We start from the raw sequence: 25,051 nt of genomic DNA, 5'->3' as shown, positions 1-25,051 counted from the left end.
AAACAGGATGTGTGTCAAATGCTCAAGCAGCCCTTGAATTCTTGGTCTCTCCTCTCCTCAGCCTTTGGTCCCTTTGGATGTGTTTGATCTAAACGTCTCCCAGCAACTACGCCAGACACACGTGTTCTCATGCATTCTACAGATTTGCGCCTGGAGTTTTTTCTGACAGCCTAGGCAGGAGGGAGGGTGCTTTGCTACCACACCGGGATCCACAGGGACCCGCACCTTGCACCCAGCGGACACCGCCAGCCGAGTCTGAAAGCTTCCGGCTTTCCTCCCCTCCCGTGTGGGCGCTCCGTAATTATTCCGGCCATCCCAGAGAAAAAGAAGATAAAAGTCACTTTGGCGCCCCCTCTCTCCCTTCTAACAGAGAGGACTCAGGGACTCTCCAGTCCTTCCCGAGCTTGCGTTAGGAACGGTATCTGCTCGGACTATGGCGCTCCAATTGCGTTTCTGATGGGAGCCGGAATTTCGCTCGGCCCCTTGCAATGTTTCCAAGGGAAGGTTCGTACATTCGTGACCGTCCCTGGCAGCCGCCCAGCCCGGGACTTGGGGCTCCACTCGCCATTGGCCAGCCGTGGACGTGACGCGCGGGGGGCGGGGTCTCATCAGCTGTTTGCGGGATGCCCCGAGCGGGCGTATTTTGGAAACAATACCGCGCGGTGCACAGTGGCCTCCACCCGCGCCAGCCCGCCAGCTGCCGCTGCCGCCCTTGCCAGCGCCTCCCGCCACTCGCCGCAGCCCGGTGAGCGCGCGAGCGGCCGGGGGCCGAGCGGAGTTGGATCGCACCTCCTCGGGGAAGTGGGGAGTGGAATCGCGCTGCGCGTGGGGGCCCGGGAAGGGTTGGGCTGCGGGCGTGTGAGGTGACTATGAAGGACTGGAGCGCTGGGGTGCGGGAGCGGGGTACAGAACCCTCATCTAGTGCGCTGCTCCACGAGGGAACTTGAAGGTAGTAGCATTTCTGACTGCAAGGAGTTGGGTCCAGGTGGGTGGGGGAACCTGCGGCGCACTGCTGAGAAGTCCTGGGCTCCGGTGAACCGCCTGGCCTCTGGATCTGACTTTGGGGTAGGACAGGGAGTTGTGGGGCGTCCTGCCTCCCTGCGGAGTCTGAAGGCCCCTCTCCTTAACAGCTGGGCTCTTTCCCTCCTTCCCAGTTGAGTCTGGGCGCCAAGCCCCCGAGTGTTCGTCACGCTGGACCCTGGCGCGGAGCCCTGGCATCACGACTCGGAGGCGGAGACTCTCTCCTGGAGTCATCCAGGTCTGCTGTGTGTTGTGTGGGTGCGTGTGTATGCTTGTATGTGTGCTTTCCGAGATTTTAACTGCTGTTGGAGTTCAGAGTGCGTGGCTACTGCCTTCTAGGAGGAGGAGTCTTAAGTTCAGCATCCCTGTTAGAGCCCTTAGGGGCTGGGATGGCTCCAGCGGGCTTTGGTTCCCCTTGCTAGGAATAAAGCCTTCCCAGGCAGTGCTCTCAGGAAGTGTGCTCCTCCTACCAGTTTGGACATCACCTCCTCAGCAAGGGGAGAAGAGGTCTCTTTACCGTATTCCAGTTTACACTTGACCTTGCCCAGCACCCCTCTAGAGGCTCCCACTTACAGAAGAGCCACCTGCAGTTCCTGTGGAGAATGGGTAGGGTCCCCAGGGCTTGCAGAGACACACCCTATGGCCGCATTTCCCCCACAGTCCAGTCCGGGCAAGGTTTGAACTTTGGGGCTTTGCTGGGAGGGGGAGGGAGAGGGGGAGGCGACCGGCTTCAAAGGAAAGACCAAGACAATGACTCCTGCTTGCGATTAGCTTTGGAGGGCCCCTTCTTAGTTTGGGATTGCCAGCTTGTAGAGAGAAGGTTGAGGGGCAGGAGGGGAGCCCCTGCCAGGTGACTGGCAAGATGGCCCTTGGTTCAGAAGGAAACTTTGTTTCCTTGTGCTGATAAGCTGAATATCGCCCACTTTTCTTTGGGAAATGCTTTACAAAGAACACCGTGTGCCCGTTTTGCCATCCAAGTGGGCGTCTCCTCCCCAGGGAAGAGGACAGAGATAGGACCATACATTGCTCCATCCTCCATTGGGATGGAGGGAGAGTTGAAGCCAGCACCTCAGAGAGCGCTTGCATTTGGGAAAACCAAGATTCTGAATTTAACTGAGATTCCTTTCAGTACTTTACCAAGCCACAGACCATTTGGCTTGTTCTTCAAAGGGAAGAGGCTGAGAGAATTCCCAGGGGATCTCTAATTGAGTCTGATGAGCAGTGTCTCTCTGTATCCTTAACCATTCAGGTAGTTGCTGCTTTTGGCGGCCCCGGGGGCCCTAACAGGTGCCCCCTGTGTGTGTAGGGGGCTGAGTTGGGAGCTCAAGATGCTGGGTAGCTCCAAACTCAGACTTCCCAGAGCCATCAGGTGGAGCAAGGGGAACTTCTTTATCGCCAAGAAACTCCTATCAACAACCTGACCAGTACATAGGCAGTGAGTGAGATCACAGAAAGAGGGCTGAATTTCACTTCCTTCTGTGAGGAAGGTTATAATAATCTCAGGTTCAGCGCTGACAGGAATGGGAGGCTGTGGGAAAAGAAGACTGAACTCCTGGAGACTAGTGAGTAGTCATGGAGGCTGGTGAGCTGGGAGAGGCTGGCCACTTTCCTAGATGTCGGACCTACCCTCTAGGCCAAGCCGTGGTGGGCACACACCTCCCCTTTGCTGAGTGAGCAATGACTAACTTGGGTCTTTCTGCCCTTTCTCCTGGGACACACACACTCTTACCACACCAGGGAGCCTGTTGTATTGAGCAAGCAGGGGGTGGGGACTAGAGGAGATTGGGCAGCTGGGAGGGGCTTAGCAGGTTTGGAGGGAACCTGGCTGCCGAGGATTGCTTGCTTTTGTTTTTGCTGCTGAGCCTAGATCCAGACTGAGCCTTTGGCTGTTACTTCTCAGGGCTGTGTGTGTGTGTGTGTGTGTTTGTGGTGAGCACTGTGTGTACAGCCAGTCACAGCGCCCTCTGCCCTCCCACAGCCACTCGCAGGGCTTAGTCCTGTTGACATGTCCCTGGGTGTCCTGAGTACGTGTCGTGGTTGATCATACCCTTGCTATTGCTCAGAGCCAATAGCAGTCAGACTTCATGACCAGAACCCGCCTGGGTCAAAAGAAAAGGCCAAAGTGGGGGCAGCTCTGGGAAGGGCCAGGGAGGAGGTGTGGAGCATCCTTGAACAGTGAGGCAGGCCACATTTGGGGAGGGTGGCATCCTCGGTGGTGCCTTATCAGTAGGTTGTCTGTCACCAGAACCTGACCCCGCTTCCTCAGATAGAAGGGAAAGGAGAAAGGGAAGGGAATCTTTCAGGTTTGGCCAGGCGTGGGGTGGGGGGGGCAGCACCCCAGATGCCTGCATTGCACCCTAGCAGGGGAGATGGAGCCACCTCAGTGCGTGGAGGAGCTGGAGGATGACGTGTTCCAGCCAGAGGATGGGGAGCCGGGGAGCCAGCCTGGGAGCTTGCTGTCTGCTAACCTGTTTGCCCAGAGCCAGCTGGACTGCCCCCTCAGCCACCTGCAGCTCTTCCCTCTCACCCACTGCTGCGGCCCTGGGCTTCGACCCACCAGCCAGGAGGACAAGGCTACCCAGACCCTCAGTCCGGCCTCCCCGAGTCAGGGTGTCATGCTGCCTTGTGGGGTGACCGAAGAACCCCAGCGACTCTTTTATGGTGAGTGCTCTTAGCCTCAGGACTCCTCCCATAGAGACTGGGGGAAAAGAGGGGACTTCCCCTCCCCAAACCTGCGCTTTGTTATTTCCTTCCCCAAATTGAGCAGAGGCTATTGATTCCTTGACTCTTGTCCCCGTGCTTCTCTGCTCTTGCTCTTCACCTGTGATCCACCAAAGGCAAATTGCTATGCCATTATTTCTGCCTTTTTGTCCCTTTTGGCAGGGATCCTTGGGTCTAGGGTGTCTTCTTGGGTCAGAGAGAGGGTACCTGGGCCTCGGCTCTTACATCCCGTGGCCCGTGGCGTGGCCCAACCTTTTGTGTCCTGGTAGTGGTATTCCTTCCGTAAATTGGCCAACATTACCCGGGAGAGGGTTGGGGGATCTGTGACTCGCTGTTGACACTGAAGGGAAAAACCCAGCCCTTTCCGGGAGGGAAGGTTTTTGAAGGCACAAGGTGTCACTTGGGACTTTCTGGCCTTGGAAGGGGAACTGGAGAAAGAGGTTGGGCCTGCCGGAGCTCAATGCCAGCAGAGGGGCCGTTTCCAAGGCTCGATCAGACAAGACCCCTTCATTTGTGGGCTTAAATGGTTTGTTTTAGGGGTAACATGTCCCTCCTCAGGCAAAGGGATGGTGCTAGACACTCAGTCTGCTTTCTTCTTTTAGCACAATAGCTTATGGAGGGAGGGGAAAGGTTCAGAAGCCCTCTTGCTATGTCCGATGGAGCATATTGAGGAGACACTGCAGTTATTCCTGGAGGGAGCTACCCCGTAGTTCTTTCGGGAGTCTGAGAAGATGGATAAGGCAGGCCTGCCGGGAAGAAGGAACGCAGGGAGGAGGAGGAGGCGGGCACCCCTAGTGGCAGCTCGCAGCTCGATTGCCAGCATTTGGTCAGGGTGCAGCGCCGGTCTCGAGGTCTTGTGGTCTGGCCTGGGGCTCCTCCAGAGAGGAACTTGGCTCTCCGCTGGGTCTGAGGAGTTTTCCCTCCCTAGTTTTAGTTCCATTGCCCAGGGCTCCAGGACCTGAGCCGGGCCAGAGGCAAAAGCCAAGGCACATTTTGGTTTTCTCTTTCTCTTCCTTGCTTTGCTCAACCCAGGAACTCCGGAGAGCTGCCTCCAGTGCTTTTCCAGAGCAGAGCTTCAACCTGCTACCGCATGAAAAATAAATTGTGGCCAAGCGTTGCTTGGTAAATAAGGACAGAGGGCTGGCAAGTTTGCCCACACGTATTACTTCTGCCCTGGCACTGCCCATGACCAGAGAACTACAGGGAAGGCTACGACCATTCCCTCCTGTCCTCTGAGCATCAGCTTTTCTTTTTTTTTTTTTATTTTTTTTTACGTTTTTTTTTTTTCATTTATTTCTAGGAGAGAGAGAGAGAGACAGCATGAGCAGGGGAGGGTCAGAGAGAGAGGGAGTCACAGACTGAAACAGGCTCCAGGCTCTGAGCTGGCAGTCAGCACAGAGCCCGACGCGGGGCTTGAACCCACGAACCGCGAGATCATGACCCAAGCGAAAGTCGGACGCTTAACCGACTAAGCCACCCAGGTGCCCCAGCATCAGCTTTTCAACGCTTGGGTAGCAGGCAGGTCAGGCTATCCAAACTGGGTGGAGCACCCTGATAAGAGGCTCAGCCAGGAGCACCAGGCACGGGGTGGGTGGTACCGTTGTGGAGTATGCTGAGGTGTGGGCCCTCCCTCTGTCTTTTCAGGCAACGCTGGCTACCGGCTTCCTCTCCCTGCCAGTTTCCCGGCAGGCTTGCCCCTTGGTGAGCAGCCCCCTGAAGGGCATTGGCAACATCGAGCAGAGGTACAGATTGCCCGAAAGCTTCAGTGCATTGCAGACCAGTTCCACCGGCTTCATATGCAGCAAGTAGGCATGGGGGCTTGGGGCGGGGGGAGGAGGGGGAGAGTCTGCTGGGGCTGGGGGGGCCAGGATCTGCCTCGGCAACTCTGTCTCTGCCAGGCCTTGAGGATATGGTGCCAGAGCTTTGGCCTCGGCTATTATGATTCCCACCGACTAGATGGGCCCTACTGGCAAGATGAGTACCCTTGCCCTCATCTCAGAGCACCACATTGGTTACCTGCCCTCTCTTAGCTCGGCTTCCAAAGAGCCATTTGTCCCGAGGTTTGTCAAGAGACGCCACAATCCCTCCTGGGGACTGGGGTGGCTTTCCGCAGCTCTGCTCCACAAACTGTCTTCTTGAGGCCGCCTTGGGAGATTGTCTCTGGCAGACCTACGGGGAGGGTTTTCAGGGTGCTGCAGCGAACCTGGACAGTTGGGGGTGCCTGGCCAGCCGAGGTGCAGGGGGAACTGGGTAACCGGGGCTGAGGGATGGGCCTGAGTGGGGGAAAGTGGTGGAACCGGTTGTAACCTGACACTTTCCAGCTGGGGAGGCTGCTCCTCATTGTCTATGTCTGGGAGCCGGGACCTGGGACTCTGGAGAGCGTACCTCGGAAAGTCTCTCCAGACGGGCGGGCGCTTGGCCGGCAGCCTGGCACCAGCCCCGCCGGGGCGGAGCATCGCGTGTCAGTCGAGCATGTGCCAGAGTCCATCAACAAAGGCGGCGGCCGGCAGGCTCGTGCTGGAGGAGCCCTCCGTGCCACGGGCTGGAGGCTGCCCTGCTCTGGCCCATGTCTGGGCCAGCCCCCAGGCACTTAACCCTTCCTCTCTGGGCTGGCTTTCTGGATGACTGCCAAGGCAGGGAGAGGAGCCGACTGATGAATCCGTGCTAGCACAACTGCCTCTAGAGTGAAGGCGCGCCACCTGGAAACGAACACGTTCTGGGACTGTCCCAGCGGCTGTGTGTGTGTGTGTGTGTGTGTGTGTGTGCGTGCGTGTGCGTGCGTGCGTGCTCGTGCACAAGATCAAGAGAATAAATAACATCACTATTGGGCAGACCCTGACGTTAGATGGGTACCTTGAGGTGATCTGAGTAGGTCTGACTTAAGGGCCAAACCATTGCCAGCACCAGAGGAAAGAGAAGTTGTCTTTTGGTCTCCTGAGAACAGACCATTGTGGGTTAGATATGGTGAATGGCTTCTGCCAAAGAGCTCTGAGGGAAATCTAGGGCTAGACCTGATCCTGGTCGACTCTGCCAGTCCCTCAGTGACCTGGAAGAGAGGGTGGCCCTATGTTTGGATAATAAGGCAGCTTAGCTTTCTCCTTTGGCCTCACGCTTCAGTCCCCAGTCCCTCCGTTGATTGTTTTCGGGAAACTTGGCTTCGAGTCTCCCCTTCAGTCCACGTGTGGACTCACTCTGATTCTGGATTTCCGGCTCTTGGCCTCCTTCCTGTCCGTTCACTCTAGCCTGGTTTGCAGGCCTGTGGCTGAGACGAGCTCACAGCTCCCAGTCCTGGTGCTGGAGCCTCTAGAGGACAGGGGAGCTGTGGGTCTCCGGGACTCAACTAGAGGACTGTCTGGAAGGTACTTTTCTTCGATCCCAGTAGACCTCATCTCTCTCAACGGTGGTTTCCCAGAATATCCCTCCCTCCGTTGGTGAGCCCCTGTGGGCTTGGTGGCAGGCTGTGAGGACAGGACTAGAATGTAGCCCAGGGCCCTTTCTTGCTGACTCAGTCCTGAAAGAGAGGAGAAGGCCCTCATCCCAAGGTCCGACCCTGCTCTTTGCAGCTTGGCATCATTTCCCCCAGTCCAGGGCTGCCTCTCTGAGGGCAGCTTTCAGTTATCAGCCAGAGCCGCCCCAGCCTGGGGGAGGGGCAAAGCAGCAGAGCCAGAAGGAGAACTGTTAGGAGAGTCCCCCCTGCTCTGCACCTCACCCAAAACTGGCTCCTGAGTTCCCTGTGCCCCTCTCCCTCCTGCCTGCCGTCTACTCCTACCTCACAGTGGCAGGAGGCTGGTCAGCGAAGCCTTTCCAGCCCAGAGCTGGTTTCCCCAAATTTTCCATTACAGAGAACCAGCCTTTTTGTCTGTGGAATCCTCTTGCCTTTAACCCTGTCCTCCCCACTAACCCTGCTCACAGGCCTTCTCCAGGAGCTCATCCTGCGGGAAGGACTAGAATGATGGCTACAGGCAGATGGGACCCTGGCACGCAGAGGAATTTTAGCAGATAGTTTTTTGGGTTTTTTTTTTTTTTTAAGTTTATTTATTTTGAGAATGGGGGGGGGAGCACATGAGAGAGCCCATGTGCGTACACAAGAGTGAGGGAGGGGCAGAGAGAGAGAATCCCAAGCGGGCACCTCATTGTCAGTGCAGAGCCCAACATGGGATTTGGGGCTCAGGGCTCGAGATCATGACCTGAGCTGAAATCAAGAGTCAGGTGCTTAACCTACTGAGCCACCCAGGCGCCCCTTAGCAGCTAGTTTTAAGAAGTGAGTCATTTTCTGACCTTGATTATTACATAAACCACAGTCCAATATTTCATATCTAGAAAGTGCTGTTGTGACTCTTACATTCTTTTATTTTCTTTCTCTCTTCCCTTCCCTATTCCTTGCAGGCAAGGAAGCAGAGGCACTAGGATTTTTAAGATTAAGTCTCTAGGCTTTGAGTCCAGAGTCAGAGGTCCCAGGTGTGAATACCAGCTCTGCTACCTGCTAGCCATCAGGAAGGCACTTGACCTTGCCAAGCATATCACCTCTTCTATAAATTAGAGCTAATCCCACAGAATTTTATTGTGATTATTAAGTGAGAAAACACCAATGAAAGTTCCAGGCACACAGTAGGTACTCTTTAATGCTAGCTTCTTCTCGTGTGTCTATAAGCCTGATCATCTCTCACATTTGTTCTTGTCAGTTCACAGTTGAGTACTTTTCCACTCTTCCCATCACGCTGATCCCTTAGCAGAGCTGCCTCCCCTGAGCTCCCCTCCACCCACCCTGCACAGAGAAATTGGTGTCCATGCTGTTCAACTGTATGTAGAACTCGGCCTTATACATTTCTCCTCAAAGAATGATGGTCATTCCTCATCATTATAGGCTGAGTTTAGAGAGCCAAGAAACACAACTCAAGAGGTAGTAAGACATTGAGTGGGGTTGGCCATTTCCTTTCTCCTCAGATTTGGGATGGTGTCTGAAAACCAAACAGTGGCCATTGGTCCCTGAGTCCTGTAAGGAGTGTGAGCTCCCACTTTTTGTCCCTGGTTATGGACCTGTTATTCTTTTTTTATATCAGGGGAAACCTTCCTCCTAGGAGATGTGGACTAGAGTGGATGCGGGGGGGCGAGGGGAGGGAGTACAGTGATGGGCTTGTGCGTTGTAGGATGGCATTATGGCAAATTGAGTGCCATGACCTCAGATTCAAAAGGTTGCAAATTCCACTGGATGTCAGTTTTTGCTGGCCATAAGCCCTCCCAATATGCTTCCTTGAGAGCATGCAGGGTGGGGTTCTAGCCCAGTTTCCCAAGCAATCAGTTCAGAGTGACCCCTCTGGACAGAAAGGAGAGGATTTGAAGGCAGAAGATCAGTGTCAGTGAGGTGCTTGCTGTCAGCTCTTTGGGTTTCCAAAGCAGCAAGAGAGTTGGAGGCCAAGTGACTGGAGATAAAAGCCTTTTCCAACCTGGTCATATGCCTGTCTTCCTTTGACTAGGCCGGGAGTGGAACGTTCCTCTCTTTGTTCCTTTGCAGCAGGTGACCTCTCATGGTCTGCTGACCATGGTCTACCTTGACTCAGGTTCTGTGAAGGTGCCCTGGTGTTTTTGTGTCTGTCCAGCGTCAGCAGCAAACAGAAGGTACAAGTTTGCTTCCTCACTGTGTTCTTGGGCTGCTCTGGTCAGAAGGTGTGGGCTCTGGTTTCTTTCCATTCCTCCTACCATGGTCTCCTCCAGCACCTCTGTCACTGATGAGTTCTGGGTCCATGGGCAAATTACTTAAGTTCTCTGAGCCTTGATTTCTGATACCTAGCAGAACAAATTTGAAAGCCTGTTGGAGATTGTAATACATATAACTATTAAGGTGTGGACAGTTTAACACTTTGGGAAATGTGTCAAAAGATGATGTTAGGATTTTGCTTGGACCTGTCTTGATAGTTCTTGGGGAGCTCATTTGGAAGTCGTACCCAGAGTGGTGTTTACATCTGCCAACAGCCTGGATCCCCATTGTTCAGGGGCCCTTGACTGCTTCCTGACCCTTTGGGATGCCCTCCTTGTTGCTGAGTGGGTTTGGGGGCTCACACTGTGGCTAATGAGGTTGTTCAGGCCCTAGATGTGGCAGCCCTGGGCAGGAGCCCCAGAGATTTGACCTTAAAGTGGGAAGGTCTCTGTGGAGCCAGCCTCTGTTCCAGCAGTGGGAGGTCTACCTCGGAGGGCGCCTGGGGAAGAGTGAGGCTGGGGGAGGGGCCGTGGAGGGCCTCTGTGCGTGAGAGCCAGGCCCGGGCTTGGGGGCCCTGTGTTTGCTCTGTGGCTGGCTCTGTTTATATCGCTCACTATATTTAGCTTCTGAGTCATCAGCGTGGCTGACTAGAGGCCGAGTTCCCCACACAACTCTGCACCTGACTACTCTCTCTTCCAGGAGAAGGGCCTTAGAGTTCCGGATAGTTCATTCCCTCGCCACCAAAGCCAGGCCTTGGGAATGGGAGTTGTTGGTTTATTTGCCCCCCCTTAGGGGGGAAGGGAGATGATGGGAGAGAGGAGGGGTTGGGAGAGGTACTAGAAAAGGAGAATAAAGAAAAATGTTTGTTTTGCCTTTTGATCATGTCTGGCAGCCAAGAGGGCATGTTCCCTGACCAGAACGAGAACACTCAGTGTATGTGGTGAGGAGGAGGGTCCAGCCTTCTTCCATGCTTAGCTTGCCTTGTACCGTCCAGGGAACTGGCCCCAGGCAGGACGAGAACAGCCCGCTTCCAAGGCTCCAGTTTGGAAGTCAGAGCCTTGGGGTTCCTTTTCCATGGCCTTGGAGAAGCACAGCGGATCTGCCACTCCTCAGTCCCCTCTCTCCCTCACCCTTGGCCAGAGCATATACCCCAGGGTTGCTTCATGAGTTCTTAAGAAGTTGTTCAGTAGTTCGATGGAGCAGTTCTCAGGCCGAGGGAACCGGGGCCATCGAGGGGGGAAGCCAAGTGAGGGCCCCACTAGTTTCTGCCCCCAGAGGCTGTGGAGATGTAGCACTGGGCTCTGGGGATGTGGGAGGGGCACATGGCCCTGGCCCACCCCCCACCCCCCAGTGGCTGAAGCCAGTGGCCTGCCCTTGCTTTAGAGGAAGCCCTCCTGTCTTCCACTGAGAACCTGCTGGCCTCAGGCTGCCCCCAGGCTGCCCTTTCTTCCTTGAAGAAGTGATTGGTGTTGCCATGGTGGCAGTCAGTGGCTTCAGCGTCCCAGTTGCGCCTGCTGGCTGCGCTGAGGAAGCTCTTGGCAAGGGGTATTTTTTTTCTTTTTCCGTTTTGCCACGTCGTCGCTCGTTCCTCCCACGGGTCTGCGTCGGAAGCTTTCTGGGGCAGTGGGCCACCGGGCCCAAGGGGTTGCCTTGTGGGTTTCAGAGTCCTTTGCTCAGCTTGGCAGCCTGGAATCCTGAGCCCAGCCACCTCTAGCTGTCTTGGCCCATGTCTGCGTGAAAAGTCAGGGATTTCCCCAGGACTTCCTAAGCCTGTTGAGAAGACAGTGCTCCCTGGGGGGGCGCTCTGAGCACCAGGCATTGAGGGAAGTGCTCAGCAAGGTTAAGTGGAGTCCCCGATTTTCCTTGTCCTCACCGTGGAGAGCGAGCTGCTCAGTGCGGCCACCAGGCCTAAGTCCATACACCCATTTTCCTTGGTTTTTTGTTTTGTTTTGTTTTGTTTAATTTTTTTAAATAGTTCATTTCTTTTTGAGACAGAGACAGAGCACGAGTGGGGGAGGGGCAGAGAGAGAGGGAGACACAGAATCTGCAGCAGGCTCCAGGCTCTGAGCTGTCAGCACAGAGCCCAACATGGGGCTCGAACCCACAAACTGTGAGATCATGACCTGAGCCAAAGTCGGTCGCTTAACCCACTGAGCCACCCAGGCTCCCCTATTTTCCATGTTTGATCGCCACAGCCACCTGGTACTTCTAGACCCCATTATCCCCATTTTATGGGAAACTGAGGCTCAGAGAAGGGAGACCACGTGCCCAAGTTATGTGGGCTGCGCTGGGAGCCACACAGCTGTGACTCATCCTACAGCCCTGGTCTTCCCACTGCCTACCTCTGTTCTCAGCAGGCGCCTCCTAGAAAACAAGAGCCTGAGAGACGCCCGCTTACTGCCCTGACCCCACTCTGCCTCCTGTAAAACTGCGTTCTCTGCTCTTGTTTTCTTCCCTTCAGATTGTAAAATCGTTGAGGACAGCTTACATCTTGCTCATCTTTGCGTCCTTCGAAAGGCTTAGCTCAGTCGGGTGCTGGATAAAAGCTTGCTGAAATGAACAAAACTGTCTTCTCGACTTCTTTCAAGTGGAATTTTCCTCAAGGGTCTCTTAACTCTGCGTTCCTCTTCCCGGTGGCAAGGCTCTTTCCCTCAGCCTCTGCCCCGCGGAGTTGAGAGTGTGATGGCTAAAGGGAAGAGGTGGGAAAGGGTCACTTTGGAGAGCGTGTCTCCCTGTAAAACAGCACATGTGAAACTCTTCATTTTAAAGAAACTGAGCGTGGCTTCAGAACATGATCTGAAGTTATCATTTCGGAGCAGTTTTAGCTTTATTTCTGTTTGATCTTCCCTTAGCCCTGCCTCTGAAAGGTTTATTTTTTCTGGTCCACAGCATCCTTACTAAATAGTTAATGATGTGGAAACAATGTCTTTAAGCATACTAGGGGAGCAGTTCCGTGGCGATTCTCTTTGAAAAGTTAGTACTGTTTTCATGATGTGAATAAACACACTGTAATATTTTAGTGGAAAAACATAGCTCTGGAGTCACAATTCGGGGCTCCAAATACCCCCCCGCCCTGTCTCCCAACTAACTTGCTTAGGGTAATGGTTCAGAGCCTTTGCTTCCCCATCTGCAAAATGAGATTGATCCTACCTCTTCTTTCTGTGTCCTAGATCCTTGTGAAGAGCAAATGGGAAGATGGGAAAAAGTATGAGATATTATAAACTGCTGTCTGGTAAATTGGCAGGGTTCTTTTCCAGCAGGGCCGCAGCGTAGCTTTGCTCTTTCCTCTAGTTCTTTGGGGTGAATTCACTTTGTGCCAGAGCATCTGGACACCGGTGACACACAAAGCCCCCAGAGGGTGTGAATTGGATCCAGAGGGAGAGAGGCAGAGGGAGATTCTTATCCGGGGAGGGAGGGGACGCTCTTTGTGCTTAGGGCAGAGGCCACGTGGGATGAAACAGAGTTTGATTTGTGTAGTCCAACCTTGTCAGACACCACAGCCAGCTCTTTTTCAAAAAAGAAGAAAAAAAGCCTGTTACTAGCTGGGCCTCTCCCCAGGCGAGAGGCTGATGCTGTCACATTAAGTACATCTTTAGACCCAGCCAGACATCGGTTGTTCCTGGCCTCAGACAAGTGGGTTATCGTACGAGGCTGACTGTGCTGTAGTTGGTCCAGCGTGCACATGTTGAGGACCTACTTTGTGTCCCTGCGTGTTCCCTGTTACACAGGATGCATGGCTGTGCATTCCCTTACCGTACCTTGTACGCTTGCCAGCTGATTGCCTTCCTCCGCCAACCGCGAGAGGACGCCAGAAAACGGGACGGAGTCAGAGAAGAACCCTAGGCTCTCCACTGCCTGGCTGTGCTCTCTTAATGAAAGATGTTTTCTTTTTTTTTTTAATGTTTTGTTTATTTCTAGGAGAGAGAGAGAGAGACAGCATGAGCAGGGGAGGGTCAGAGAGAGAGGGAGTCACAGACTGAAACAGGCTCCAGGCTCTGAGCTGGCAGTCAGCACAGAGCCCGACGCGGGGCTTGAACCCACGAACCGCGAGATCATGACCCAAGCGAAAGTCGGACGCTTAACCGACTAAGCCACCCAGGCACCCCGAAAGATGTTTTCATCCACTCTGTTGGGACCCTTTCCCTTGGGCCATTCACTTCTGTTTTATCCCGCTGTGCCTTGGTTCTATCCTCTAAGCTCTGAATTCGAGGGCTGCTTGGTGTAAGCTTAAAGTCCCAGCAGCTTCCCATCCCCTGTACCTCACCCTCCTATTTCTGAAGGTACCCTAACTATGAATTCTTAGAACCCTCCCTTTTTTTTTGGGGGGGGGGCAGATTCCGACTTAGAGGGGTGTGCAAGCTGAGTCTGGGAGAGTTGGGCCTTGTTCCCGGGGGAGGGTGGGGTAGGGGAGGTGGCATTCATTGATCTCAGACTCTGTGCTCTGTGCCCTGCCAAGTGCCTGAGAGCCAGAGGCCAAGCATAGTCTTTCCTGGCTGCCCCTTCTTTCTCCCCTTCTCCTCCACACCTTCTCCTGGAAGGATGCATGTTCTCTGGCGTCTGGGTGGCTTTGTGTTCCTCTTCCTGTTCAGAGAATGTCAATTTCCTTCCTTCTTACTATTCTCTCACTGGCCTCCCTTCAGGTCTTTTGTCTCTCCTTTAGTTTAAATTCTTTTTAATATCGTATTTATTGTTGTTCCTCATAATCAGGGATTCTTTGATGGTCTTGGTAGGAAGCAGCTTGGGTTCCTTTTAGAAAAGGGCCTTTCAGGGGCTGCCCTGTGGCAAAAGAAGAATGAGTAGAATTTGCGTGGCATCTGCTTGTGCCCAGAGAAGGGACTTCGGAGGCTGTGCGCTGGATACTAGGCCCTGCTCTTGCAGGTCTCTGGGCCCACCCAGACCCTCCAACAGGCAGGCTGGGCTCAGCTGTGGGAACTCTGGGTTGTGATCCCAAAGGTAATCGGGAATGACAAACGTTACCGCACAAGCCTTAGGGTCGGAAAGCACCTCAGTGGTTTCCGAGCCCCCGTCTGTGGCCTGGCCGCCTCAGAACCACCAGGGACGGATTTACCTCCGGGGCTTGGCCAAGTCATTATTCTGACGGGAAGAGATTGAGAGAGACTGAAAAAAAATGCCAAGTCCTGAAGTGTTTTCTTCCAGGCCATAGGGTCACGAGTGATTTTCTTTTCTCTTCCCTCATGTCTTGTCGCTCCAGTTTTTCTGCAGTTAACATGTATTACTTTTATGACTAAATAGACAATAAGTGTTACTTCTAATTTAAAAACTGTCAACCCAGGGAGTTGGTTCAGTGTACAAACTCCCGGACCCTCTTGGTGGGGATTCTGACCCAGCCAGTCTGGGTGGGACCTGGGACTCTGTATGTGTCACAGCTCCTCAGTGGATTCTGTGACACAGTCAGGTTCAGGAACCACTGACCTCATACCATGCCTGCATTTCACTTACTAGGGAAGTGAGGACTCATAGACAGGCTGGTGGGAAATCCCGGCCTCCAGCAGGTCCTCTGATCCCTGGCCCAGGGAGCCATCCATCCCGTCCGTACAGGGCCTTCCTTGCTGATTTATTTACCCTGAGGCCTGTCACAGGCAGAAGCAAGGGGCCTGGGTCCTCCCCGAGGGTGGGCCTATGCCCCGCCTCCTGTACCTAGGCCTGCCTGTGTCTCCCAGCCAGACCTCAGTCCTCCACTCTGACAGCACTCTCTGGCCCACAGCTGCTTCTGGGGACCCCACTACCCCTAAATGATGGGAGTGAGGATGCTGCATTGCCTCATCCCCAGACACCTCAGGGCCCATTAAGTTACCCAGGCAGCAGGTGGCTTCCATTAGGGAAATTTGGGGGGAAACTGAGGCATACATAAATGGAATTGGCCTAGGCCCCAAACTCCCTTCCTTGGCCATTGGGCTCTTTTGATCTGCTTTTGAGAAGGAGAGGAGAGAGGATCTGCTTTGGCATAAAGAAAGGTATATGCTGGCACTCAGAACCCAATGATAATGGGTAAGGACATTGCTCTAGGGCCAGGTAGTCTGGATTAATTCAGTCCCTGGCACTTACTAGCCATGTGGCCAAGTTACCTAACTCTTTCCATGTTCTCATCTAAATTGGGGATGGTAGTATATAGCAACCTCATAAGATTGTTGAAAAGGCCAAAGTTGAGAAGGAGGTGTCTCCAAGTCACCTGGGGATCTTGTTAAAAATGCACATTCTGGGGGTGCCTGGGTGGCTCAGTCGGTTAAGTGTCCAACTTGGGCTCAGGTCATGATCTCACGGTTTGTGAGCTCGAGCCCCATGTCGGGTTCCATGCTGACAGCTCAGAGCCTAGAGCCTGTTTCAGATACTGTGTCTCCCTCTCTCTGCCCCTCCCCCACTTATATTCTCTCTCTCTCTCTCTTTGTCTCTCTCTCAAAAATAAATAAACATAAAAAATTTTTTAAATTAAAAAAAAAATGTACGTTCTGATTCAGTAGGCCTGCATTTCTAGTAAGCTCCCAGCTGATGCAGAGGCTGCTGGTCCATGGACCACACTTTGAGAAGCAAGGGCATAAAACACTCTGAACATAGCCTGGTACACTCAGTGTTACCATTCTTGTCATGATCGTGGTTGTTATTGTTCCTTGGCCTTTTCAAACAGGCACCTGAAGAGACTTGGAATTCCAGCCTCTCCTGGGGCCAGTGTTTTCCTGGATTTTCCTCCTGTTCCGCCAAATGACCTTTGCACCTGTCCAGGGCGGCAGCTGGGGGCTGGAAACAGGAGGAGGGTGCTCTGCCCAGCTGCTGCAGGCAGGCCATCGTCTTCAGGTTTTGCAGCTGAGTTCATTTTCACGCTGCTCTACTCTAACCAGATTTTGTTAAGCCGGGTGTGTTTCCTCTTTTTACTCATCTTTGTTTACAAAACACAAGGAAGCCATCATTCCCCTGCACAGTCTGCCAGGACTCCTCTGTGGCACACCCCGATTTCCCCTCCTGGCAGTAGCCGCGACTCCAACTTTCTGGGTTGTGTTCCAGGCTCCATTCCTTAGGGAGGGCGAGGGGGAGGGACATGCTGTTGCCCCAGACAGTAGTGGGGGCATTCTGTTCACCTACCTTGGCAGGACCCTGAGGTCAGCCGCAGTTGACATCTCACCCCCCTTCCCTTTGTGGCCCAAGGTAGGGTGAACGGAACCCTCACTGTTGGGAACCCACCCGGGTACCTGGCGAAAGTTCTGGAGGCCAGGGCCAGCCGTGCCCATGAAGCTCTGAGGGGGCAGGGGACCTGGGCTCACTTTCCATTCTGCCACTGACTTACCCTGTCCCCTTCATCTAAGAGGAGTTGCCTGATAGGGGCCGGGCAGTGATTAAAGACAGCCTAAGAAGGGCCCCGGCTCTGTAGACTCTTCACAGGAACACGCTCACTGCTAGGGCCACTGAAGTAATCGAGGTCCAGCCCGTGCTGGCTTCCTCCTGCACACTGGCTTTTATTCTCCTACCCACCGAGGACCCTGCGGAGAGGGCCCCCTGTCCAGTCCTCCTGCCCTGGCAGACAAAGAAAGAACAAAGACTCCCTCTTCCACCACCCCAGTCCCTTTGGGGCCTCTGCTGCCCCCCCCCCCGCCCTGCCCTAGGGGGAAATGGTACCTGTGTGGGCGGGGCACCAGCCGCAATCCTGAGAGCCACTGACCTCTGCCCTTTGCCCCCAGCTTCCCCGCCTGACAGTAGGACCCGGGATAACCCCCAGAGAGTAGTGTGCATTCTTTGTTTTTGTTTTGTTTTCAAGTATGTTCTTGCTTAACGTTTAATTGGCTCCAGTCAGTAGGAAAGCGCTCCAAGAGGGATTATTTATGGCTTACTGTCAAGAGCAGCTATAAAAAGGGCAGCACTGAGCTGGAGATGCTGGGAAGGGAGAGAGGGCAGGCGCACAAGTGTGTGTGTGTGTGTGTATGTGTGTGTGTGTGTGTGTGCGCGTGTGCGTGTGTGTGTGTGTGCGTGTTTGCACTGGATGAAATCAGATTTTTGCTGCCTCAGCAGTGTGGTTTAAATTGAAGATTAACCCTTTGACCTTCACAGTGTCAAATCACTTGCAGATGGAGACTCCCCCCCTCATCCCCCCTTGTTCTCTGTGTTACTTTGGAGTTGGGGGGAGGGAGGGGACGCTTCTCTTTCTTTCTGAAGAAAGTTTGTTGTTCATGCAGCTGAGGTTTGAGGGGCTCAGGAGCCAATCTGATTAAAAGCAGCACTTGGCTAAACTCTGGAAAATCCTGCAAGCAGGGGAAAAGTTTAATCCTCCTATGCACAATGCATAAAGAGCCTGGTCTTTTCTTTTTAATGTTAAAACTGCAATTGTTTTTGGAGAACTCAACTATCTCCCCCCCTTCATCGGCCACTCCTCTCATCCCCCCCACCAGGGTTTGCTCTACTGATAGCATTAAAAGGCTGCCCCCAGACTTGTCTATCTGACCATTTATTGGGAATGATAAGGTGTTGTCAAGGCTACAGGCTACGCTTAGGAGTTACGTTGATTTTTTTTCCTCCCCCTTTCAGCACCAGCAAAACCGAAATCGAGTGTGGTGGCAAATCCTCCTCTTCCTACACAACCTGGCCCTGAATGCAGAAGAGAACAGGAATGGGGCAGGTCCCAGGTGAGGCTGGGCCGCCCTCTCCGCATGGACCATCACAGGAAGGACATCGGCGAGGACTGACCCCGCGTCTTGTGAAGTCTGTTCATTGCTGTTTTGTGTTTGCGTTTTAAAAGTTTCTGTGTACATAAGACATACCCAAGCGAGACCTATTTCCCTGTTCAGGACCTCACCGGGAATGAGGGCCGTTGTCAAACACTGTTGAAGTAGAGGCTGATGTGTCTGTGATGTGGGACCTCCCGAGGGCTCTGACAAATCACGTCTTCAGTGAGCCGTTGAAGATGACCACATAGTGATGTCCTCCGGCGAGTGGACTGTAGTTTTCCCAGAGGAGCTTGGTTAAGAAATTAGGGGACCGGGTTAGACTCCTGGCTGCACCAAAACTATGAGCCTCTCACCGTGGACGGGGCCAAGACCTGACTGCTTTAATCCCCCAGGGCCTCGGCCAGGGGCTTTCCAGCTGAGCAACTTCGCTAGGCCAGTCCGCCAGCTCTGTATCTGAGTTCTCCTTTGGCACAGACAGTGCCTGCCCCAAGGGCTCAGGGATTGTCACCCAGCCCCTGTCATCTCCAGCAAGACCTCAGGGAGGGTTGGGTTTCTCCAAGGACCCCCTCAAACGTGCCGCAAAATGAACCAAACTTCCCGGTAGGCCTCAAGTCTTACTTGGACCCACTCAGAGGCCCCAGAATTGGTCCCGAGGTGCAGAACCCTGCTCCCACTGGCTGCCTGGGACTGGCCGGGCATCAACCACGGATGAGCCAAAGAGCCAATGATCATGCCATAGACAGGAGCTTGTGCCTTCGTCAGCTCTTCTTTCAAAAGCCCCAGCCAGCACACTGCTTTCCTGCCCCACGATCAGCACTCTAGAGCATGAAGGGGCAGGATTGCAGTGGGGCTGGGAAATGTGGGGGCCTTCCCACCTACAGGAAGAGTCAGCCCTCCAGGAACCCAGAACCCCTGGCTTCCTTGGAAACAACATACCTCCTCCCGCTTATCCCCCTTCCTTTTTCACACCTAGTGGGATACAGGCAGAAGCCAGGACAGTGGCTTTGTTAGCTGAAATGTGTCTTTTAGAGTAACAGACAATGCTTAGAGTGTGGAACCGGCAAAGCTGGGTACTCATTTCCTGTCTTCCTTCAGCTTCCAGCTAGGCCAGAAGGGCGTGCTCTGGAGCTCGGCAGGATCACAGCTGCCTCAGAACTTCCCTTCTCTCCCTGCTGTGGCACTAATGGAGAGAATTTAAAGGAGCCAGTCTGGCAGCTCTGATAGTAGATGCGGGGAATCTGGAAAGACACGGGGAATCGGTTAACCAGACACCGTAGAAATTAAATTATAATTTTTGCATATGTAAGAAAAGATAACATTGGTGCTAACGTGAAGCAAGGCCCAAAGAAAAGGCAGAGAAGACCTCTGGGCTCCCCAGGGAAACTGGAGGAGCCCAAATAGACTCTTAACTCTAAACAAGTCCAAGCTCCTCCCGTTCTACAGAGAGGAGGTCTTCAGTACTGTTGAAGGAAGCATTAATCTACTGGATGTACAGTTGGGCAGGTTGTTCACTGCACAAGGGCACCTGCAGAAGAAGATAATGGATGCTGAAATCCAGCTCACGCTTTGCCCGCCAGGCTACATGCCCTAGCGTTGGGCTATGTCTGCTCAGAAGAAGGGGTGCCTTTCCTCATTTGCACAGAGGTGCCATATGGGCTCACAGTGGCCCTGAGGTGAAGGACCTCAAACTGTGCATCAGCCTTTGTTTTGTTCTGCTTGGATGTTCTGAGGTATTACCTCTTCTTGGCTAGAATTCCATTCTCAGGGTGTGTACCATGGTTTGTCTGCTAAGAAGATGGGTTCCTGCTTCCAAGAAGGAGCCCAGGGAACAGGTGAAGACCAGCCCTGGGACACGCTGACCATTGTGAAATGCAGCCTTCCTTGCGTGTCTCCACACCATTTTATGATATGCATTGGACATGGGTGGTTGTTCTCCCTCTCCTGGACCGAGGCTGTGACGGGCAGGGTGCTGGTGCGTGCTCCAGGGGCACATATAAGAAAACCAGGATTATTTCTGCCAGCCGCTTTGAACCCCTCCTCTTAGACCTCCCATCTAAGCTGAGTGAGAGAGCAAAGAGATGGTCTAGGTGCTGAGGCAAAGCCACCAGCTTCAGAGAGCTTGCCGGGCCCAGGCAGGATGTCCTGTGGCCTGCCCTGAGAACTGAGCCCAGACTTTGACAAGACCACCTGAACACTGAGGCTGGGGCCAGGTGGAGGCTGGTCTGACCTGCTGTCTCCATCCTCTGTGACGCCAGGAACTAGCTCTGGATCCTAAGCAAGCTGGGGCAAAATTCTAAATCCCCTCCTTCCTCTTCCCCCAAAACACACCCAGGAGGTAAATAGCCCCAGGAGGGAGAGAGGTTCCTCCTGGCTGGCTGTTTTTAATTGGCCTAGTGATCTAGACTGGCCCCTTCCCCCTGGGCCTGCTGAGTTGGTCTGAACATTCCTCAAGTCCAGCCTCAGGAGACACATCCCTCCCTCTCGGCCCCCTTTCCCCATCCCCCACCCCGGGGAGCATGGCTGTGTGTAGTTAGGGGTTGGAGAAGCAGATCTGGAGGGAGGGAGACTCTGACCTGGCTCGTGACCTGTAACCAGCTGAAGACTTACGGAGTTGTTGTGGTTTGCTGAGGGTGAGGGGCGGGAGAGGGACTGGAAACCTTCCTTTCATTATAGAAAAGCCCTGGAGGGAGGAAGCCCGACATTCAGGGTCAAAATAGCCCTTCTAATTCAGAACCCTAGAGTAGGGGTTTCTGGAAGCTGGTCGACAGCACTGGGGAGAAAACCCCACCCAGGCCAGACATCTGACCCCCTCAGGGGGTTGGAGGACCCGGCCTGGCCTTTCTGCCTTTGCCTGCTTCGAAGTTTGGGCCACTGGAGAACTGTCCCCGTGGCGTTTTCTTGCTTAGTCCAAGGGAGAGAAGGATCACCTCGCAGTGACCTCCCCAAGCCTGAGGAGTGTGGGTCTGTGTCCAGAGCTTACGTGTCAGGCGTGCTCAGAGGGACCCAGCTGACTTGTCTCACTGTCCCCAGTGGCCCAGCCTCATCCAAGGATGGCTCCAGCCCAAGCATGACGGGGAGGGGGTTGTTTGGGATGGTCCCGCCAGGGCCCCCACCGGGGGCTGGAGAGCCACTGTGCCTGTCCTGGCCAGCAAGGAGCACACTGAGAGCTGGCAAGCGTATGTCGTTTGGTGGACTTGATGAAGAGGGGGTCAGGAGAGGTGGAGAGCAGCCAAAACAGAAAGACTTCTGCCTTCACGGCTCAGCAGGGCTTCTGGGAATCAGTGTTCAGCCTGGGCTGCAGAAAGCTGCCAGGCCCCCTGGGTGCTGAACCCTGGCTGGACTCAGTCCAGAAAGGGGTTAATTTATCAGCCTTCGAGGCTTCTGGGCACACTGTGGGCAGGGGACACATCGGCTGGTGGGGACTTTGAGCTCTGAGGGAGTGACGCAGAAAGCCGAGCTCTTCCATAGATGCATCAGCCTTGCAGACACAGGTGCTGAGCACAGGCTGCGGGTCTGTGCTGCCCCCCACTCCCCCTGCACAAGTGGCCAGCGCCTCTCCCTGCTCTCTGAGCAATGCGAATGGGCTGCCCCGTCCCCAGGTCCACAGGGGCTGTCAGGGGGAGACCCAGTGAGAATGTAGCGTTTTGCTCGGCCCAGGTTAGTTGTCCTGGGTTCTAGGCACTCTGCCTCTGGGAGAGAGACAGAAAGAGAGGGAGGGGAGAGGGGATCCGGTGTTTTTTTAACCTGTACAGAGTATTCGGCTTTATATTCTTCACATGCGTATGTGTGATGTATGTGTGTGTGTGTGTGTGTGTGTGTGTGTGTGTATTTTCCCCCCATCAATTGGTACAGTTTGTAATAAAACCATTTAAAGCAAAGCTGGTCTTTCTTTTTCAGGGTGTGGTAAAAATACAAGGGGGTCCATCAGGGAATTAGACTCTAGTCCTGAGTTACCCCCATGCTTCCCGCTTTTTTGAGGACTTCCTTTCCGTAGCAGAAGAGCCATGCTGACCTTGCCATAAGCAGCACAGGGGAGGCCCCATGAGCTGGGAAAACAGGGGTGGGGTGGGGTGGGGGAAGCTTTGGATCCAGAGCTGGATTTGGGTCTGGTTCCAGCCTCCACCAACAGAATGATCTTAGCCTTCAGCTCATCCGTGTGCACGTGTCAGCTATGCCTGTCTGCAGGATGAGAGGGGAAGTGCAAAGGCACTCAGCGGTGGCAGCCTTGGTGACAGAAAATGCCCTGGCAGCCCCTCTGCTCTGCCCTCCCCTACCCTCCTCTATCAAGCTGGACTTTGGTTTCCTTTCATCAAGGTAGCATCTCAGCAGGTATGCTAGTTGTAGGGAGACTTCTGGCTTGCCTTTCTTAGTGGCTTAACAATGTGTCAGACTCCGAAGGGCAATTTAAGGCCCTTGGCAGAATTCTGAAAATCTTGGGGCAGGGGCGGGGAGAACCACTTTCGGCCCTATCTGCAGAAAGCTGTGAGCCCAAGGTCACAGCCAACGTCATGCCTTATCTGAGCGCCGGGTCCCCAAGATTTAGGAGAACTTCAGCTCTCTCAGGGCCAGCTTTGAACTCTGGTTCATCTACTCTCCTAGATGGTGGGAGCTTGAAGTCCCATCAGTTGTTTTGCCTTACCTCTTCATTTTATGGATGAGTACACTGAGGCCCGGAAAGGGGATGTAAGTTCCCATTTGGGCTTTTTAAGTCGCTGAGTCAGTCGGAGGGGGCCCTATGCTAACCATCTCAGTTTCCATTTGGAAATTACAGTGCTCTTGCCCAGATTTGCAGGGAAGCTAAAGCTTGTCTATTTTTAATGCCAAATAACTGCCTCTTATCCTGTAAAACATGGCACTTCTGACCGCTCTATATTTGGACGGAGAGGTTTATTTTTACTGGAGTGCGGTAGGAGCGGGGCCGGTGCCACATCCGGATGTATTGTACACTTCACGTGCTGGGTTGTAGTCGAGCCCGTTAAGCAGCTCCTCTGGGGAACACAGGGAATTAGTAGGTGATTGGTGATGGTGATGTCTTTCAAGGCATCTGCTTTGGGTAAGGCTGCGCTCAGTCATCCAGGCTAGAAACCTGAGAGCTCACCCTTGCCCCCGCCTCTCCCTCCCTTTCTCCCACTGATCCCTCCAGAGATCCCAGGAGATGTTAAAGGCACAGTTGCCCAAGTTTGAACCCAGGCTCTGCTGCGTACCAGTTAAGTGGCATCGGCCAGGTCATAGAGTCTCTTTGTGCCTCAGTTTCCCCAGCTGTACAATGAGAATAGTACTTACCTCATAAGGCTATTGTGAGCATTAAATATAGGAATACACACAAGAGGCTTACAAGAGTGCTTAGTACCTACTAAGTTTTCTGTAAATGTTAGCCGTTAATATTATTGATAATATTATTACTTTTTTATTATTATCTGTAGGCAGCTGATCAATAAGCTTTGAGCATTCTTGCTCAGAAAGGTCTCTGGTACCAATTTTCTTACTATCTCCGCCACATCGCCTTAATATAAGTCTCTTTGGTCCACCGCAGAGTTCCTTAACTGGTCTCTTTGCTGGTCACATCCCTCCATCCTTCCCTGCCACCAGGAGATCGATCTCCCACTTTTTTCTTCCTTCCTTCCTTCCTCCCTCCCTCCCTTCCAGACTGCCTGCCTGCCTGCCTGCCTTCCTTCCTTCCTTTCAAATTCAAGTTAGGTAACATACAGTGCAATACTGGGTTCAGGAGAATTCAGTGATTCATCACATGCAATACCCAGTGTTCATCACAGCAAGTGGCCTCCTCAATACCCATCACCCATTCAGCCCTTCCCCCACCCTCCACCAACCCTCAGTTTGTTCTCTGTCTTTAAGAACCTCTTGTGGTTTGCCCAGGGGGCCTTTCTGAAAGACAGATCTAGTCCCATCACCCCCCTCCTGGAAAACTTGCCCTACTGGATCAAGTCCCTGCTCCTCGGCCTGCTTCTCCAGCTACTCCCTTGTAATAGCGGTCTGTATTTGTATTCAGCGCGACGAACGATCCCAAAATTTAGCAGGGTTAACACCACAAACATTTATAATTTCACAGTTTCTGTGGGTCAGGATTCCGGAGTGGCAGCCTGAGGTGGCAATATGTTGAAAAGCTATTATTAAGGTGGGGGTTCCTGGATCCTGGGGCACCCATTCAAATTTCTTTTAATGCTTATTTTTGAGAGAGAGAGAGAGGGAGACCCAGGATCCGAAGTAGGCTCCAGGCTCTGAGCTGTCAGCACAGAGCCCCACGCGGGGCTGGGACTCACAAACTGCGAGATCATGACCTGAGCCGAAGTCTAACACTTAACTGAGCACCCCAGAAGTCTAACACTTAACTGAGCACCCCATGGGGCACCCATTTAATTTACATGAAGTCAACTGTACAAGCCCCCGCGGAGGTGGGGAGAGCAAAAGAAATGTACGTAGTGATATTGGGCTGCAGATGGGTCTCCCGCCCTCTTCTCAGTGAACACGTGCCTAGAGTAAGTGTGGCATGGGCACATGCATGACAGCTCTTTCCTGGCTTCATATCACACTAGCATCTTATCACACTCAAAGATACATTTTTCTGGTCCAGGATAGCCCTAAATGTCAGTGGTTTCCTCCGTTGCTCAAACGGAGGCGACAGAAGTCTTCCAATCTGAAGGAAAATCTGGCTGTCTGCAATGTCCTGAGAAGTGGTGTGTGTGCTTGTTGTATCTCATGGGTGTCTGAATGGATTTCCAAGGGTGTTTTCCACTTCGTGTGATTTTGGCCTTTGGAACCAGTTCCTGTGGAAAATGAGACTCCATTGGACATTCAACTCAGCCACCCTGCCCTTGATTCCCTACTTCCCAGGGGACGTTTTTGTCCACCTAACTGGACAGGCTCAGTGTGGAATTAGAATTGCAATTGAAATGGCCTTAAAGAGTGGAGGGAGAGTAAGTGATGTAAG

At 53.4% G+C, this 25,051-nt stretch overlaps 1 protein-coding gene across 1 annotated transcript; it reads left to right on the top strand.

The window, feature by feature from the left end:
* The first annotated feature begins 623 nt into the window (after window positions 1–623).
* On the top strand, window positions 624–18,271 carry BMF (Bcl2 modifying factor). Its single transcript, XM_039232930.1, is given in 7 exon segments — window positions 624–688; window positions 690–745; window positions 1,131–1,169; window positions 1,172–1,258; window positions 3,385–3,681; window positions 5,386–5,546; window positions 17,966–18,271. Coding segments are annotated over 7 exon segments (807 nt in total). The 3' UTR covers window positions 18,068–18,271.
* The last annotated feature ends 6,780 nt before the right edge of the window (window positions 18,272–25,051 follow it).

The sequence above is a fragment of the Hyaena hyaena genome, unplaced genomic scaffold (assembly GCF_003009895.1).
Source record: "Hyaena hyaena isolate Hyena2069 unplaced genomic scaffold, ASM300989v1 scaffold_70, whole genome shotgun sequence".
NCBI classification, from domain to species: Eukaryota; Metazoa; Chordata; class Mammalia; order Carnivora; family Hyaenidae; genus Hyaena; species Hyaena hyaena.
Note: the sequence above shows the minus strand (reverse complement) of the source record. Positions and strands in the feature narration are given on the sequence as shown.